This window comes from Oncorhynchus keta, chromosome 2 (assembly GCF_023373465.1).
Source record: "Oncorhynchus keta strain PuntledgeMale-10-30-2019 chromosome 2, Oket_V2, whole genome shotgun sequence".
In the NCBI taxonomy this organism is placed as follows: Eukaryota; Metazoa; Chordata; class Actinopteri; order Salmoniformes; family Salmonidae; genus Oncorhynchus; species Oncorhynchus keta.
Genome location: NC_068422.1, coordinates 75,830,582 through 75,845,863, shown reverse-complemented (window position 1 = coordinate 75,845,863; position 15,282 = coordinate 75,830,582). Strand labels below are relative to the sequence as shown.

Here is a 15,282-nt window from a genome sequence, read left to right as displayed (position 1 = left end):
ACAGACATTGATGTGTTCTCCTCTGTAGCTATACTGTATATTGTGCATTTTCCCTTAAAAAATATATATATATTTCTGTGTGTTTTCCATTCAAACATACATACATACAATGGCATACAATATGACAAATGCAACACTATTCTCCACAGGCAAAACCACCAGCGTGTACAGGACTGTTGATAGGGGTGCGGTACGAGTGCTAAGCTCTCAGACCACAGCATGCTTCACTATACTTGTGCAGTCAGTGATTAGGGAGAAGATGAGGAGGAGAGAGGGATCCATCGAGCTACATCCATTTACATGTACATATTGGTCCCAGGCATCATTGTGCTTACTAGACAAAAATAAAAATGCCCACTGCAGTAAATACCACAAATACATATTTAATAGACATGCAATGAAGAAAAAACACATGGCAAGCATGCATTATTATGAAAATGTGTGTTTATTTCTTATTTGCAAACCTCTACATTATATATGTGGAGAAGAGGGAGGGAGTTTAGTGATCCTCCATTTGCAGATTAACAGAGAAATAATATGCTGACTTGAGTTCTGATACGACTGTAAATGATTGGCACAATGGATACATGTACTTTACATTAGGCCTTGCTGTATGTAGAGTCCGTTAACGAGGAGAGATACGTGGTGGTAAGATCCACAAGTCACCACAATCAGAACTACATTCACACTGCTAAAGTCACGCCTTAGAAGCTTTTACTCATGTACAAAGACTAATCGACTAAAACGCACAGTATCAGACGGATGTTGCATCGTATCAAACTCCATGCAATTTAAATGTAAATGCTAATGAGTCAATAGATTATCATTAGAAAATGTTTAATCCAGCAGTCTATATCCACACTTGTAATGATTAGAGAGCTCTTTAAAATGGCAGTGAAAGTAAATGTAGTTTTTTTTAATCTGCAGGATTATGTATGTTTTGTCTGAGCAGCACAATGAGACCTGGTTAGAGAATGACAGACCGTTCTAGAAGAAGGGTATGTGGTTAGAATCTTAGCAGTGGGCTGTACTAGTGGAGTGATAGGAACACAGACTGAAACACTGTCATGGAGCCTGAGAATAGGTCAAACTGCAGTTTAGTCAGGGTGGGACAGAATGAGAGAGTTATTAGCTGCTGTGTGTATCTCCAGTATTGAGGTAACATTAGAGAATAGCTGAGATAACACTTGTTGTTTAGCCAGGGGTGGGTGTAGGGAGGAGAGAGGTAATGGCTATGGGCTGTTAATGCAGCAGTAGGGATATGATTCAGTGTAGCACAATCAATCACCTACAATCAACCCCCACAAAGCGGATTTACTAGAACGGCATTAATGCATCAGTGTTTAGTACTAATAATTCACATAAAGATTCTCACAAGCTAACCAACAAAAAGCACTTTGACACAGTTAAAGATGGCCGACATATACGAATGCTGTTTCCATATCTCCCAGGGCCTTTAATAGAGTTGAGGAAGTGAGGTTATCATAGCAGAGTCTACTTCATTACAGACAGACTGTAGTCTAATGCATTATGAGAATATCTCTCAATCCTTTCAATCATTTTCTTGCGATGGAGTCAAGGACATTTGAAATCAGGGGCCCCGTCTATTCTGTCCTTTCTGTTATTGCATATTCATAGTCCTTCACTTCCTAGGTGAGAACACCAGGAGTTCCACCTGCATGTCACACCACAGCATCTCTCACCTCTCACCGCTCACACAATCACAGCAGTCAATTCTCACACCCACTTACCTGCTGCACCAGCTAGTTCAGGCCAACTCACACACTCAAACTCACATCAACGGCACTATGAAAACCCTACGCAACTTAAATGTATTAGTGGTCGCATGCATTGTTACTTCTGCATGCATTGTAGCTGTAGCTCTAATGGTCATTCTTTAGGCCTGTGAGGCTTAGCGCTAACGTACTGAGCCCAGGTCTGCGGAAAGGGGGCGTTGCTGTGATGATGAGGAGGAGGAGGCTCGTGATGAAGAGGCATGGCATTCTCCTTGACTCAGGGTCCTCTTGCGCTGGCGGACCAGAGCTTTCTGGTGCCTCTTCATCCTCTGCAGCTGCTCATCAGCACTCATCCTACCCCTGCTCTGCTGCTGCAGCACATCCCCAGAGTACAGACGCTCCAAGGCACTCTTTGGTCTCTCCTGAGAGGAGGGAGGGAGGGTATAAATTAACATAGCTCACGACACCAGCAAGAGAGAGCGGGAGGGAGGGAGCAGGGGAGAGGATTGCAAAGGAAGAGAAGGAGACAGAGAGGGAGAGGGAGAGCAGATTAAACGAAAGACGAGGAATGGGTTAGAGGAGGCTGAAGAGAGAGAGTTTAGGTGCCACCATCATTTTACATTAGATCAAGATGCAAAAAAGTTTGGGAGTGTTTAACAACGAGAGCTTTAGAATGTTGAAGAAATCCCATTAAAGTGGATGATTTTGTGTGGGGGGGACAAAAAGCTTAATAGTTGAAAAGTATACATTTTATGAAAAAGCTGTATACAAGAACACTATTCCAGACCGGTAAGCATGTACACTTTTTAGCCAGTAAATCTGAAAGCTGCGCTCACAAGTCAAAAGTGGTCCCTGAAAATGGAGTACTACGTCACATACACTATCTATACAAAAGTATGTGAACATCCCTTCAAATTAGTGGATTCTGTTATTTCAGCCACACCCGTTGCTGACAGGTGTATAAAATCGAGCACACCGCCATGCAATCTCCATAGACAAACATTGGCAGTAGAATGGCCTTACTGAAGAGCTCAGTGACTTTCAACATGAGACCGTCATAGGATGCCACCTTTCCAACAAGTCAGTTAGTCAAAGTTCTGACCTGCTAGAGCTGCCCCGGTCAACTGTAAGTGATCTTATTGAGAAATGTAAACATCTAGGAGCAACAGCGTCTCAGCCGTAAAGTGGTAGGCCACACAAGCTCACAGAACGGGACCGCCGAGTGCTGTCCTCGGTTCCAACACTCTTGAGTTCCAAACTGCCTCTGGAAGCAACATCAGCACAATAACTGTTTGTTGGGAGCTTCATGAAATCGGTTTCCATGGATGAGCAGCTGCACACAAGCCTAAGATCACCATGTGTAATACCAAGCGTCGGCTGGAGTGGTGTAAAGCTCGCCGCCATTGGACTCTGGAGCAGTGTAAAAACGCATTTTCTGAAGTAAAAAAAAAATAAAAAATGTAAAACCTTTATTTAACTAGGCAAGTCAGTTAAGAACAAATTCATATTTTCAATGACAGCCTAGGAACAGTGGGTTAACTGCCTGTTCAGGGGCAGAACGACAGATGTGTACCTTGTCAGCTCAGAGGTTTGAACTTGCAACCTTCCGGTTACTAGTCCAATGCTCTAACCACTAGGCTACCCTGCCGCTTCACCATTTGGCAGTCCGACGGACGAATCTGGGTTGCCAGGAGAACGCTACCTGCCCGAATGCATAGGTCCAACTGGAAAGTTTGGTGGAGGATAAATAATGGTCTGGGGCTGTTTTTCATGGTTCTGTTTAGGCCCCTTAGTTCCAGTTTAGGGAAATCTTAACGCGATAGCATACAATGACATTCTAGACGATTCTGTGCTTCCAACTTTGAGGAAACCGTTTGGGAAAGGCCCGTTCCTGTTTCAGCATGACAATGCCCCCGCGCACAAAACGAGGTCATACAGAAATGGTTTGTTGAGATCGGTGTGGAAGAACTTGACTGCCCTGCACAGAGCCCTGATCTCAACCCCATCGAACACCGCCCAACATCAGTGGCCGACCTCACTAATGCTCTTGTGGCTAAATGGAAGCAAGTCCACGCAGCAAATGTTCCAACATCTAGTGGAAAGTCTTCCCAGATGTTTTGTGGCTGTTACAGCAGCAAAGACGGGACGAACTCCATATTAATGCCCATGATTTTGGAATGAGATGTTTGACTAGTGTCCACATATTTTTGGTCATGTAGATATGTGCATGTGGGTAATAATGTAGGTAAAATGTTCCAGCACAGCTTCCAGAATTTGCTTTGCTTTCAAACTCGGGATTTCGTGGCGAATTGAACTAAGTCATTCTTCTCATATTATGCATGTATGATCTACATATTGACACATCCAGCCCAAAGCGGGAGGTTTAAAAATACTTAGTAGTCGCCAAAGTTCCGGAGCTTGTCTTTAAACCAGTCATTCATTAGCATTGCATAGGCTGTCTTACACCCCCTCAAGTTGTAGATGATAGGTTCTTTAAAAGGCGGGCTGAAATTCCTGATTTGGCCTCGTTTCAGATTTAGTTCATTAAGAAATGCTAGCGGCCATGACTGAATTCAAACGTGAGTTGATTTCAGGGTGTAGTTTGATGTGGGTGTTTTGTGTGTGTGTGTTCGCAGGTGGGAAGAGTTAGCCAAATACTTTTGGCTGGTGTGCGACTGTGGCAAAGTTGGTTTGACTTTGGATAGCCCATCTCCCGTCGAGTTAGGTACCGTCAATAAACTACAACGTAAATTAGACAATATTTTTATGTTAGTTTTTAATAGTTGTATATGAATTTCTACAATTTATAGTGTTTTGACATTTTTAAGTCGTTGAGCTATTGGAATGTTTACATACTGTCCAATAGCAATCTGCAAAGTCAAACCACATTTACCAAGGGCATTACGATCGGGTCGTGTGCAGCTGCACTCGGAACTGATTATTACTTGTGTGCTGCCAGCTGTGAGCATGTGGACGGACTTTAATAAAACCAACCATTTACGTTGTGACATATAACTCCGGTGCAAAACTCCGTTTTGGGCAAGACTCACTTTATGACCAAAAGTATTCTATTTACACTTTGTAATACATTTTTACAGTAGAATAAATGCTTCTGACTCACATTGAGGCCACATAGGGTTTTTTCTAAATGAAAAGTTGTTTTTTTAGGGGCAGTTGCTCTTTAATGTGACTTGCTCAGAAGTCACACTATAAATAATGACCTAACTTATTTTAGATTTTCTCTTTGGAACACAATGTTTCATGCACCATTCAAATGTACAGGCCGAGATTAAGCTAGAAACCCCATTCAAAATGTAAAACATGCTTACCGGTCTGGAATAGTGTTCTTGTATAATGTATACTTTTTAAACTATTAAGCTTTTTGTCCTTCCCCCCCAAAAAGTCATCCACTTTAATGGGATTTCTTCAACATTCTAAAGCTCTCATTGTTAAAAACTACCAGACTTCCAACATTCTATTCACTGTAAACCATGTGACTTTCCAAACAGACAAAAACTTAGAAGGAAATCTTAGTCTGTGTCTCTGCTATTTAAATCTGAAACCAGAACAGAAATATATTCGACCAATCAAACGATACAGCTGCTTTAGTAAAACCGCATCAACTGCTTTTTCTCTCAATGTTTTGAAACAACTGCTGTTTTGAACACTTTCCCAACCCCTTGGACAACAATTTAGAGCATACGAAATCTTAGTCTACTTCTCTGCTATTCAAATGGGAAATCAGAACAGGAATAGCTTATACCAATCAAGAGCTACAGTTGTTTTAGTAACCGCATCACCTACCTTAATTAAGCTAACTTCACACTGTTGAATTAACTGCCGTGGAACTTTCAGAAATGTCAAATTATAGAAGTAGGGGAACACATTCCATGAATGAGAATCACGATTTAGTGTGACTTACTTCTGCAAGAACACGAAATATTTAACCTACTTCTGACAGTTATTTGTGTTCGTTGCTTCAGCAACACCATACTACTACTACTACAACAACAAGTCAATAATTATACTGTTACTATACCACTAGCGGCTATTATCCCACTTCTGTAATACAGTATCTACTTATACTACTACACTAGCCTACATTTCTCAACAATAGTAATTTAATCTTCTAAACTTGTTTGATTATTATAACAATACTGTTGGCCAGCTGAAATAATTAAAAAGTTTTCTTCATGGAAAATGACCAAGTTTTTCCATGTACTCAATGTTTTGTACAAGATGCTGCATCTAATCAAGTCAGCTTGTGTCAGCTCCACAAAAGTAAAAGCCATGACAGGATTTACAAACATTATATTTGTGCTGCCTCTCCACCTTGTCTCTTGACTCTTAGTCAGTCAGAAATAGTTGGAGTCTTACCTTCAGGCCTGAGGCGGCTGAGGCTCCTCTTCTGAGGGTAACATATGAGGAGATGTTTGTGGACTGATTTAGCCTGGATGAGGAGCCAGCCGGCCCTGAGAGAAAGACAGCAAATATGAAAACACGACTCCCAAGTGAGCACAAGAGCCAAAGCATGTTCAGTGGGTACATTACAATGCACATATTTCTGCTGGTGTGAACACTATAAAAAAAACAAGCTGTTTAGTCTTCCAAGCTGTTTGCTTAGTCTGAAGAGGAAGACATTCTTCAAAGAAACAAATTTGTGATTCCACTTTACATCAAGGCGCATTACATGTGTTGGACCTAGAGCTACTTACCTCTGCTTGGCAGGGTCTGGTAGCCACCATCATGCCCCAAGGCCCCCATCCTCATGTGACCAGACCCTCCCACTCCCAGAAGCTCAGGTTCACTCAGGAAGGTGCGCAGCTCCACCTGACACCCACAGAGACAGAGATCAGTACCACACAGGCACACAGACACACGGCTCCATAGCTCTCTCCAAGCACACACCTTGTTGTCTTCGTTAGTGTATTGGCCGATCTCCCTGTCCCGCTTGCGTTCGTCAGACTGCCGTTTGAGGCCTCGTACAGACATGTGTCTGATGACGCTGGTTTCCCTGGGCAGCGGAGGCACGGCCGGGGCGTGGTCCTCAGGACTGTATAGCTGAGGTAGTGGTGGTCGGGGAGGGGCGCCCTCATCTGCCTGCAGAGAGAACAACCAACCAGCATATCCTTTACCATCATATTCAACCACATTTACTATCAGATAGGATAACATTCAACACTATTTCCTCCGAGTGGGAGACACTCACCCATTTTGGCACAGACATGGCGAGGGCTGTGGTGGTGTGCTGGGTGGAGGTGGGGGTTGTGGGGCTGAGGTGAGGGCTGTGCTGCTGGGCCAGTCTCATCTCTCCGAGGGAGGGACTGGCAGACAGAGAAGGCACTGACGACGGCGACACGGAAGGCACAAGTTTTCTCTCTGGAGGCACAAAAACACACACACGTAAAACACCCCCTCGACACACACAACATACACATTCAAATTACACAAGAGAACAACACTCCAACCACAAAAGCCAAATACACATATAGACCATAATCAACTCATCCATTTTGTCCCCTGTAAATATATAAGCATATGACAAGTAGCGTCCATTTCTCTCTCTAACTCGTCCTGAGCTCCAGTGTGTGTTAGTAGAGGCAAGCAGAGGCAGAGCCACAGCACTCCTCTCACCTGGGTTGGTCACAGAGGAGATGGTGACTTGGTAGTTGGCTTTGCTGGAGCTGAGGCCTGCTATTACGTCTTCAATCCTCCACAACTCCCTCTTGAACTGGGACTTCTCCTTCTGCTCATAGACAAACACACAACCAAGAACACAAACACTACAGATGTTTGTTCCCATCCCTCTGGGAATCTGTACAAGAGTATGTGTTTGCAGTGGTGTGGTTGTGGTGCGATCCTGACCTGAGAGAGACCACTGCGGTTCATCTGGCCCTCCAGAGCTGTCCTCAACCAGTCTACATTTCTCTCCAGGCTGCTGTACTCATTCCACGCATTCTCCATCTCCTGCATGGAGCAAGAGAGACATAGAGAAAGACAGAGTAAGAGAGAGGGAGCGCGATAAAGAGAGTAAGAGAGAGGGAGCAAGATAAAGAGAGTAAGAGAGAGGGAGCGAGATAAAGAGAGTAAGAGAGAGGGAGCGAGATAAAGAGAGTAAGAGAAAGGGAGCGAGATAAAGAGAGAGTAAGAGAAAGGGAGCGAGATAAAGAGAGAGTAAGAGAAAGGGAGCGAGATAAAGAGAGTAAGAGAAAGGGAGCGAGATAAAGAGAGTAAGAGAGAGGGAGCGAGATAAAGAGAGAGTAAGAGAAAGGGAGCGAGATAAAGAGAGTAAGAGAGAGGGAGCGGGATAAAGAGAGAGTAAGAGAGAGGGAGCGGGATAAAGAGAGAGTAAGAGAGAGGGAGCGAGATAAAGAGAGAGTAAGAGAAAGGGAGCGAGATAAAGAGAGAGTAAGAGAAAGGGAGCGAGATAAAGAGAGAGTAAGAGAAAGGGAGCGAGATAAAGAGAGTAAGAGAAAGGGAGCGAGATAAAGAGAGTAAGAGAAAGGGAGCGAGAAAGAGAGAGTAAGAGAAAGGGAGCGAGATAAAGAGAGAGTAAGAGAAAGGGAGCGAGATAAAGAGAGTAAGAGAAAGGGAGCGAGAAAGAGAGAGTAAGAGAAAGGGAGCGGGATAAAGAGAGAGTAAGAGAAAGGGAGCGAGATAAAGAGAGAGTAAGAGAAAGGGAGCGAGATAAAGAGAGTAAGAGAAAGGGAGCGAGATAAAGAGAGTAAGAGAAAGGGAGCGAGAAAGAGAGAGTAAGAGAAAGGAGCGAGATAAAGAGAGAGTAAGAGAAAGGGAGCGAGATAAAGAGAGTAAGAGAAAGGGAGCGAGAAAGAGAGAGTAAGAGAAAGGGAGCGGGATAAAGAGAGAGTAAGAGAAAGGGAGCGAGATAAAGAGAGTAAGAGAGAGGGAGCGGGATAAAGAGAGAGTAAGAGAGAGGGAGCGGGATAAAGAGAGAGTAAGAGAAAGGGAGCGAGATAAAGAGAGTAAGAGAAAGGGAGCGAGATAAAGAGAGTAAGAGAAAGGGAGCGAGAAAGAGAGAGTAAGAGAAAGGGAGCGAGATAAAGAGAGAGTAAGAGAAAGGGAGCGAGATAAAGAGAGTAAGAGAAAGGGAGCGAGAAAGAGAGAGTAAGAGAAAGGGAGCGGGATAAAGAGAGAGTAAGAGAAAGGGAGCGAGATAAAGAGAGAGTAAGAGAAAGGGAGCGAGATAAAGAGAGTAAGAGAAAGGGAGCGAGATAAAGAGAGTAAGAGAAAGGGAGCGAGAAAGAGAGAGTAAGAGAAAGGGAGCGAGATAAAGAGAGAGTAAGAGAAAGGGAGCGAGATAAAGAGAGTAAGAGAAAGGGAGCGAGAAAGAGAGAGTAAGAGAAAGGGAGCGGGATAAAGAGAGAGTAAGAGAAAGGGAGCGAGATAAAGAGAGTAAGAGAGAGGGAGCGGGATAAAGAGAGAGTAAGAGAGAGGGAGCGGGATAAAGAGAGAGTAAGAGAGAGGGAGCGAGATAAAGAGAGAGTAAGAGAAAGGGAGCGAGATAAAGAGAGAGTAAGAGAAAGGGAGCGAGATAAAGAGAGAGTAAGAGAAAGGGAGCGAGATAAAGAGAGTAAGAGAAAGGAGCGAGATAAAGAGAGTAAGAGAAAGGAGCGAGAAAGAGAGAGTAAGAGAAAGGGAGCGAGATAAAGAGAGAGTAAGAGAAAGGAGCGAGATAAAGAGAGTAAGAGAAAGGGAGCGAGAAAGAGAGAGTAAGAGAAAGGAGCGGGATAAAGAGAGAGTAAGAGAAAGGGAGCGAGATAAAGAGAGAGTAAGAGAAAGGGAGCGAGATAAAGAGAGTAAGAGAAAGGGAGCGAGATAAAGAGAGTAAGAGAAAGGGAGCGAGATAAAGAGAGTAAGAGAAAGGGAGCGAGAAAGAGAGAGTAAGAGAAAGGGAGCGAGATAAAGAGAGAGTAAGAGAAAGGGAGCGGGATAAAGAGAGAGTAAGAGAGAGGGAGCGAGATAAAGAGAGAGTAAGAGAAAGGGAGCGAGATAAAGAGAGAGTAAGAGAAAGGGAGCGAGATAAAGAGAGAGTAAGAGAAAGGGAGCGAGATAAAGAGAGTGTAAGAGAGAGGGAGCGAGATAAAGAGAGTAAGAGAAAGGGAGCGAGATAAAGAGAGTAAGAGAAAGGGAGCGAGATAAAGAGGAGTAAGAGAAAGGGAGCGAGATAAAGAGAGAGTAAGAGAAAGGGAGCGAGATAAAGAGAGAGTAAGAGAGAGGGAGCGAGATAAAGAGAGAGTAAGAGAAAGGGAGCGAGATAAAGAGAGTAAGAGAGAGGGAGCGAGATGAAGAGAGAGTAAGAGAAAGGGAGCGAGATAGAGTGTAAGAGAGTGAGAAAGACAGAAAGGGAGGTTGTGTGGTCAGTCAATGGTACTGACTGTGGTCATTCAAACCAGTGAGCCAGGCTGTGTTATGTCAGACAGAGCAGGCCTTACCGTGAACACCTGAGAGATCTCAGCTCTGATGTGCACCACGTCCTCCTGCAATAGTCTCTGCTGGTAGGATATCTTCTCCTGGTGGGCCGGCTGGTCCCGGTACTGCTCCATCTGCTGGTGGGACACGTCCAGCACAGACTCCAACTTGTCCTGTAGGACAGGACACCACGAGGGCGTGGGGTATTCACCACGAGACCATTCGGCGGAGCTAATACACACGTACACATACCCAGGCACACACACACGTGCACAAACATGTGCACACCCACACAAACAAACACAGAAAACCCAATACCTTGTCTTCCTTGAGCGTGCGTATCGTTGTTTCCAGCTCCTGAAGGATCTTGTCTTGTTCACACAGTCGGCTTAACTTCACCTGCACAGGGAACAGCAGCAGGCAGCACAGAGAACAGAGATTGATAAGGTCTAAGAAGACTAGGTCTATGGCTGGAACAGGGACCCTCTGCCCAGCAGCTTCTGGTAAACACTATTCAAACCACAGTGCCCAGCAGAATGAATTGATAGTCTACTGTAGTCTGCTCTGTCTGTAAATATGTCAATAAGATCCATCTCTTTGAAATGCCCTGAGGACCTCATCTTCTCTGTGTGAAAATAAAGAAATAAAGCTTTATACTGTCTGCTTGTGGGGAATGGTAATGCCCATTATAAGCAATCATAATCAAAAATCCATATTTAGAAATGCACTTTTTAAGAGAACAGTGCTTATTGAGACTGGCATATTTGTTTCCCCGCAGAAATGGGGTATATGTTTCTGAAAACAAAATAAGACTGCCTAGTTTACAATCTTTCTCACACACTGAGTGTTTATTCTTGAGTTCTATTTATCATTCTGTTCAATTAATAATTAAGCTGTTTTTTTATTTCACAGACGTATATTGTTGTTTTAATTGCATGAAATATTCATTGTTCAAACAAATTCACCAATTCTTATAAATTGTTAAACTGGAACAATGCTAATGATGAAAAGCCAAGACATCCAGCTTATTTACCTCCATTCTGAGCAAATAAAGAATTAAAAAGGCTGGATGACAGAAATCAAACTGAAAAATGTAAGAGCTTTATGTCTAAAATCCAATTTATTGTATTTTTCCTTTTAAATTGAAAGCTGGAAATAAAGTCCCTCGTCGATACTCTCAGGCTTTAACAGTGAAGCTGTCTGTCCCCACAGTCCTGCATCTTCGCTCTGCTCCATTCCCTCCCTACACACCCTCTGTTTACCACAACTACACAATACCAACTTCTCAAATCATCAGTTCACTGTCTCTGTAGTGGGGTGTAAGATGTGAAAAACGATAGATGTTGAAGGAGAGAGATGGATAAACTGGGTGTTTATCAGACAAGTTTTGGTTAGGGGGGGTGGGGGCCGGTATACTTACATCAACATCGCTCTCTGCTATCTTAACAGGTCTCGATGGTCTGTCTTTTAGAGTTTCACGGCCTGTAACCTGCAATGCCCCAAAGGCACAAATACAACCTTACTTTTCCCAGCAATAGTTGCAAAAAAAAAGTTAAACTACCCTAAATATTAAAACCAACATTCAATAAATAACACTCAACAACAACATTACAGCAATTATCAAGCAACAGCATGAGACCTTGCTAAGGACATTGGGATGGCAGAAACCACAATGGAGAACAGGTATGCAAAAAATGATTCAACAAAGAAGACGTGGGTAGTAGTGTGCACAAGACAATGCAATACGACTGCTTTAAAAGCTGTGCAAATATTCTATGGTCAAAAACAGCATCTGTGCATTTAAGAGAGAGGCCACAACGGAGAACCACAAAGCTGCTCCTTCCTGGCAGTGTGTTCGTGGGTTTGGTTAACGGCCGTGTCCTCTTTATGAACCAAGAGAAAGGGAGGAACTAGCAGGAAATATGGCACCTCCTTCAGATCCTCTCTGTCACAGTGATAAATCAGACTTGGCCAAAGACATATTTCAGAGACATCAGTGAACTGGCCCAGTGAGAATTGATATAAATAGAAGATATAGTTCAGTGTCTTTCACTAAGTGTCTTCAGTGTCTTTCGCTAAGAGATTTGAATTGACTTAATACCCAAACAGAGCTAATGATTTCTGCTGATCCATTTCAAAGGGCATAGAGATGTAGGTGTGTTTACAATTATAACCAAGGCACACGTTATGTATCTGACCTTATAGCTCTGATTCTGTTAAATGATAATCAGTGTTGACGTTTCTCAAAGAGCACCCTTGGGTCGTTTCTATAGTGGTTACAAGACAAACCAAGGAAATGAAAGGCTTTGAAACAAAGTGCAATCCAGGGTTCAACAGCATGTAATGGGACTCCCTCTCACAGAGAGCAGAGACAGAGTCCACATCAGTCAGTCAGCACACACCGACACAGCATCACCATGATGGACTACAGTACCCAGCAGGCAAAGCTATGCACTACAGTCACAGGTGGGTCTCTCTTCTAACATGGCCACTCATCACAGCAAACACAGGCAGGTGAGGAGTGCATTATACACGTTCTATTAGGAGAAGCAGTGGAATCTCTTTGTATGCACACCATCCTTACATTCCAACTGGACCCAAAACCTGGAGGGGTGTTTTCTAACACATTGTGTACCATAACGATCAACGGGTCAATACTTTTGATCTGTTTTAAAACAGGAAATAGAGAGGTGTTACATCAGAATGTACACATTGATAATAGAACTCCCCACTCCAAGAAACAGAAGGTTAATTAAGGTTTGTGGTGTTATACATACAAATCACTTCAGGAAGATCAGATGCTTTGTACTGTTGTTAGTGGAAGATAATTGCTGATAGCAGAATGTCGAATTACTACAACACACAAGGTCATTCAAGGTCATTCTGATGAAGCTGGCATTAGACTTACACTACCAGTAAAAGGTTTTAGAACACCTACACATTCAAGGGTTTTTTCTTTATTTTTTTACTATTTTCCACATTGTAGAATAATAGTGAAGACATCAAACTAAACGAATAACACATATGGAATCATGTGGTAAACAAATATGTTTGAGATTCTTCAAATAGCCACCCTTTGCATTGACAGCTTTGCACACTCTTGGCATTCTCTCAACTAGCTTCACCTGGAATGCTTTTCCAACAGTCTTGAACTAGTTCCCACGTATGCTGAGCACTTGTTGGCTGCTTTTCCTTTACTCTGCTGTCTGACTATTCCCAAACATCTCAATTTGGTTGAGGTTGGGTGATTGTGGAGGCCAGGTCATCTGATGCAGCACTCCATCACTCTCCTTCTTAGTAAAATATCCCGTACACAGCCTGGAGGTGTGTTGTGTCATTGTCCTGTTGAAAAAACAAATGATAGTGGAACTAAGCCCAGATGGCCCAGACCAGACTTTCTGTGACATACTGAAGCTACCAATATGAGCGGAAGAGGCAAAACCGGAGGCAAGGCCAGGGCGAAGGCAAAGACACGTTCATCCCGTGCCGGGCTCCAGTTCCCCGTGGGCCGTGTGCACAGGCTGCTGCGCAAAGGCAACTACGCCGAGCGTGTGGGCGCTGGCGCACCAGTCTACCTGGCCGCAGTGCTCGAGTACCTGACTGCTGAGATCCTGGAGTTGGCCGGAAACGCTGCCCGTGACAACAAGAAGACTCGTCCTTCTGTAGCTCAGTTGGTAGAGCATGGCGCTTGTAACGCCAGGGTAGTGGGTTCGATTCCCGGGACCACCCATACGTAGAATGTATGCACACATGACTGTAAGTCGCTTTGGATAAAAGCGTCTGCTAAATGGCATATATTATTATTATTATTATATTATATCGCTGCAGAATGCTGTGGTAGCCATGTTGGTTAAATGAGCCTGGAACTCTAAATAAATAACAGACAGTGTCACCAGCAAAGCACCCCCACACCATCACACCTCCTCCATGCTTTACGATGGGGAAGTATACATGCGGAGATCATCCGTTCACCCACACCGCGTCTCACAAAGACACAGCGGTTGGAACCAAGAATCTAGACTTTGGACTCATCAGACCAAAGGACAAATTTCCACCGGTCTAATGTCCATTGCTCGTGTTTCTTGGCCCAAGCAAGTCTCTTCTTCTTATTGGTGTCTTTTAGTAGTGGTTTCTTTGCAGCAATTCAACCATGAAGGCCTGATTCACACAGTCTCCTCTGAACAGTTGATGTTGAGATGTTACTTGAACTCTGTGAAGCATTTATTTGGGCTAGAATTTCTGAGGCTGGTAACTCTAATGAACTTATCCTCTGCAGCAGAGGTAACTCTGGGTCTTCCATTCCTGTGGTGGTCCTCATGAGAGCCAGTTTCATCATAGTGCATGATGGTTTTTGCGACTGCACTTGAAGAAACTATCAAAGTTCTTGAAATTTTCCGTATTGACTAATCTTCAGGACTTGAAGTAATGATGGACTGTCGTTTCTCTTTGCTTATTTGAGCTGTTCTTGCCATAATATGGACTTGGTATTTCACTAAATAGGGCTATCTTCTGTTTGTCCCCCCCCCCCTACCTTGTTACAACACAACTGATTGGCTCCAACGCATAAATAAATTCCACAAATGGACTTTTAAGAAGGCACACCTGTTAATTGAAATGCATTCCAGGTGACTACCTCATGAAGCTGGTTGAGCGAATGCCAAGAGTGTGCAAGGCTGTCATCAAGGCAAATGATGGCTATTGGAAGAATCTCAAATATAAAATACATTTAGATTTGTTTAACACTTTTTTGGTTACTACATGATTCCATGTGTTATTTCATAGTTCTGATGTCTTCACCATTATTCTACAATGTAGAAAATAGTCCAAATAAAGAAAAAGCATTGAATGAGGTGTTCTAAAACTTTTGACCGGTAGTGTATATGAAGCCGCACAGCAGCAAGATATTTTCCGGGTTCGAGTGCATCAAATCCGTGATGTATCATGGGTAAATTGTGACTGACTGACTGATCTACAAATAATATTGTGTAGTTATTTACTGTAGGATACAAGGTGATTTGTAGATCAGTCAGTCTCAGCTCGCCTTTAAAGTCGGCTGCAATGTCGAACGTGCCCATTGTAGGTCTCTTTTAACAGCACTGCATGATGGGAAGTGAAA

At 43.4% G+C, this 15,282-nt stretch overlaps 2 protein-coding genes across 14 annotated transcripts in view; one reads left to right on the top strand and one right to left on the bottom strand.

The window, feature by feature from the left end:
* LOC118382066 (pleckstrin homology domain-containing family A member 7-like) overlaps positions 1-15,282 on the bottom strand; it is a 163,476-nt gene that overhangs the window by 21,775 nt on the left and 126,419 nt on the right. For 8 of the 13 annotated variants that reach the window (XM_052483545.1, XM_052483547.1, XM_052483562.1 and 5 more), the window contains 11 exons: positions 12,751-12,831; positions 11,587-11,655; positions 10,485-10,565; positions 10,190-10,339; positions 7,602-7,703; positions 7,371-7,482; positions 6,946-7,115; positions 6,645-6,836; positions 6,452-6,566; positions 6,114-6,208; positions 1,928-2,158 (listed from right to left, as the gene is read on the bottom strand). In XM_052483545.1, the coding sequence (XP_052339505.1) occupies positions 1,928-2,158; positions 6,114-6,208; positions 6,452-6,566; positions 6,645-6,836; positions 6,946-7,115; positions 7,371-7,482; positions 7,602-7,703; positions 10,190-10,339; positions 10,485-10,565; positions 11,587-11,655; positions 12,751-12,831 (1,398 nt within the window). The remainder of the gene's footprint in view (positions 1-1,927; positions 2,159-6,113; positions 6,209-6,451; positions 6,567-6,644; positions 6,837-6,945; positions 7,116-7,370; positions 7,483-7,601; positions 7,704-10,189; positions 10,340-10,484; positions 10,566-11,586; positions 11,656-12,750; positions 12,832-15,282) is intronic. The other 5 variants (XM_052483551.1, XM_052483554.1, XM_052483595.1 and 2 more) reach the window with 1 other exon arrangement.
* LOC118382065 (histone H2A) lies at positions 13,489-13,974 on the top strand. Its single transcript, XM_035768940.2, has one exon. It carries the CDS (start codon positions 13,589-13,591, stop codon positions 13,901-13,903), a length of 315 nt encoding a protein of 104 aa, XP_035624833.2. The 5' UTR covers positions 13,489-13,588; the 3' UTR covers positions 13,904-13,974.

Coding starts and splice junctions, on each gene's coding strand:
- LOC118382065 (XM_035768940.2), top strand. CDS start 13,589: ATGAGCGGAAGAGGCAAAACCGGAGGCAAGGCCAGGGCGAAGGCAAAG.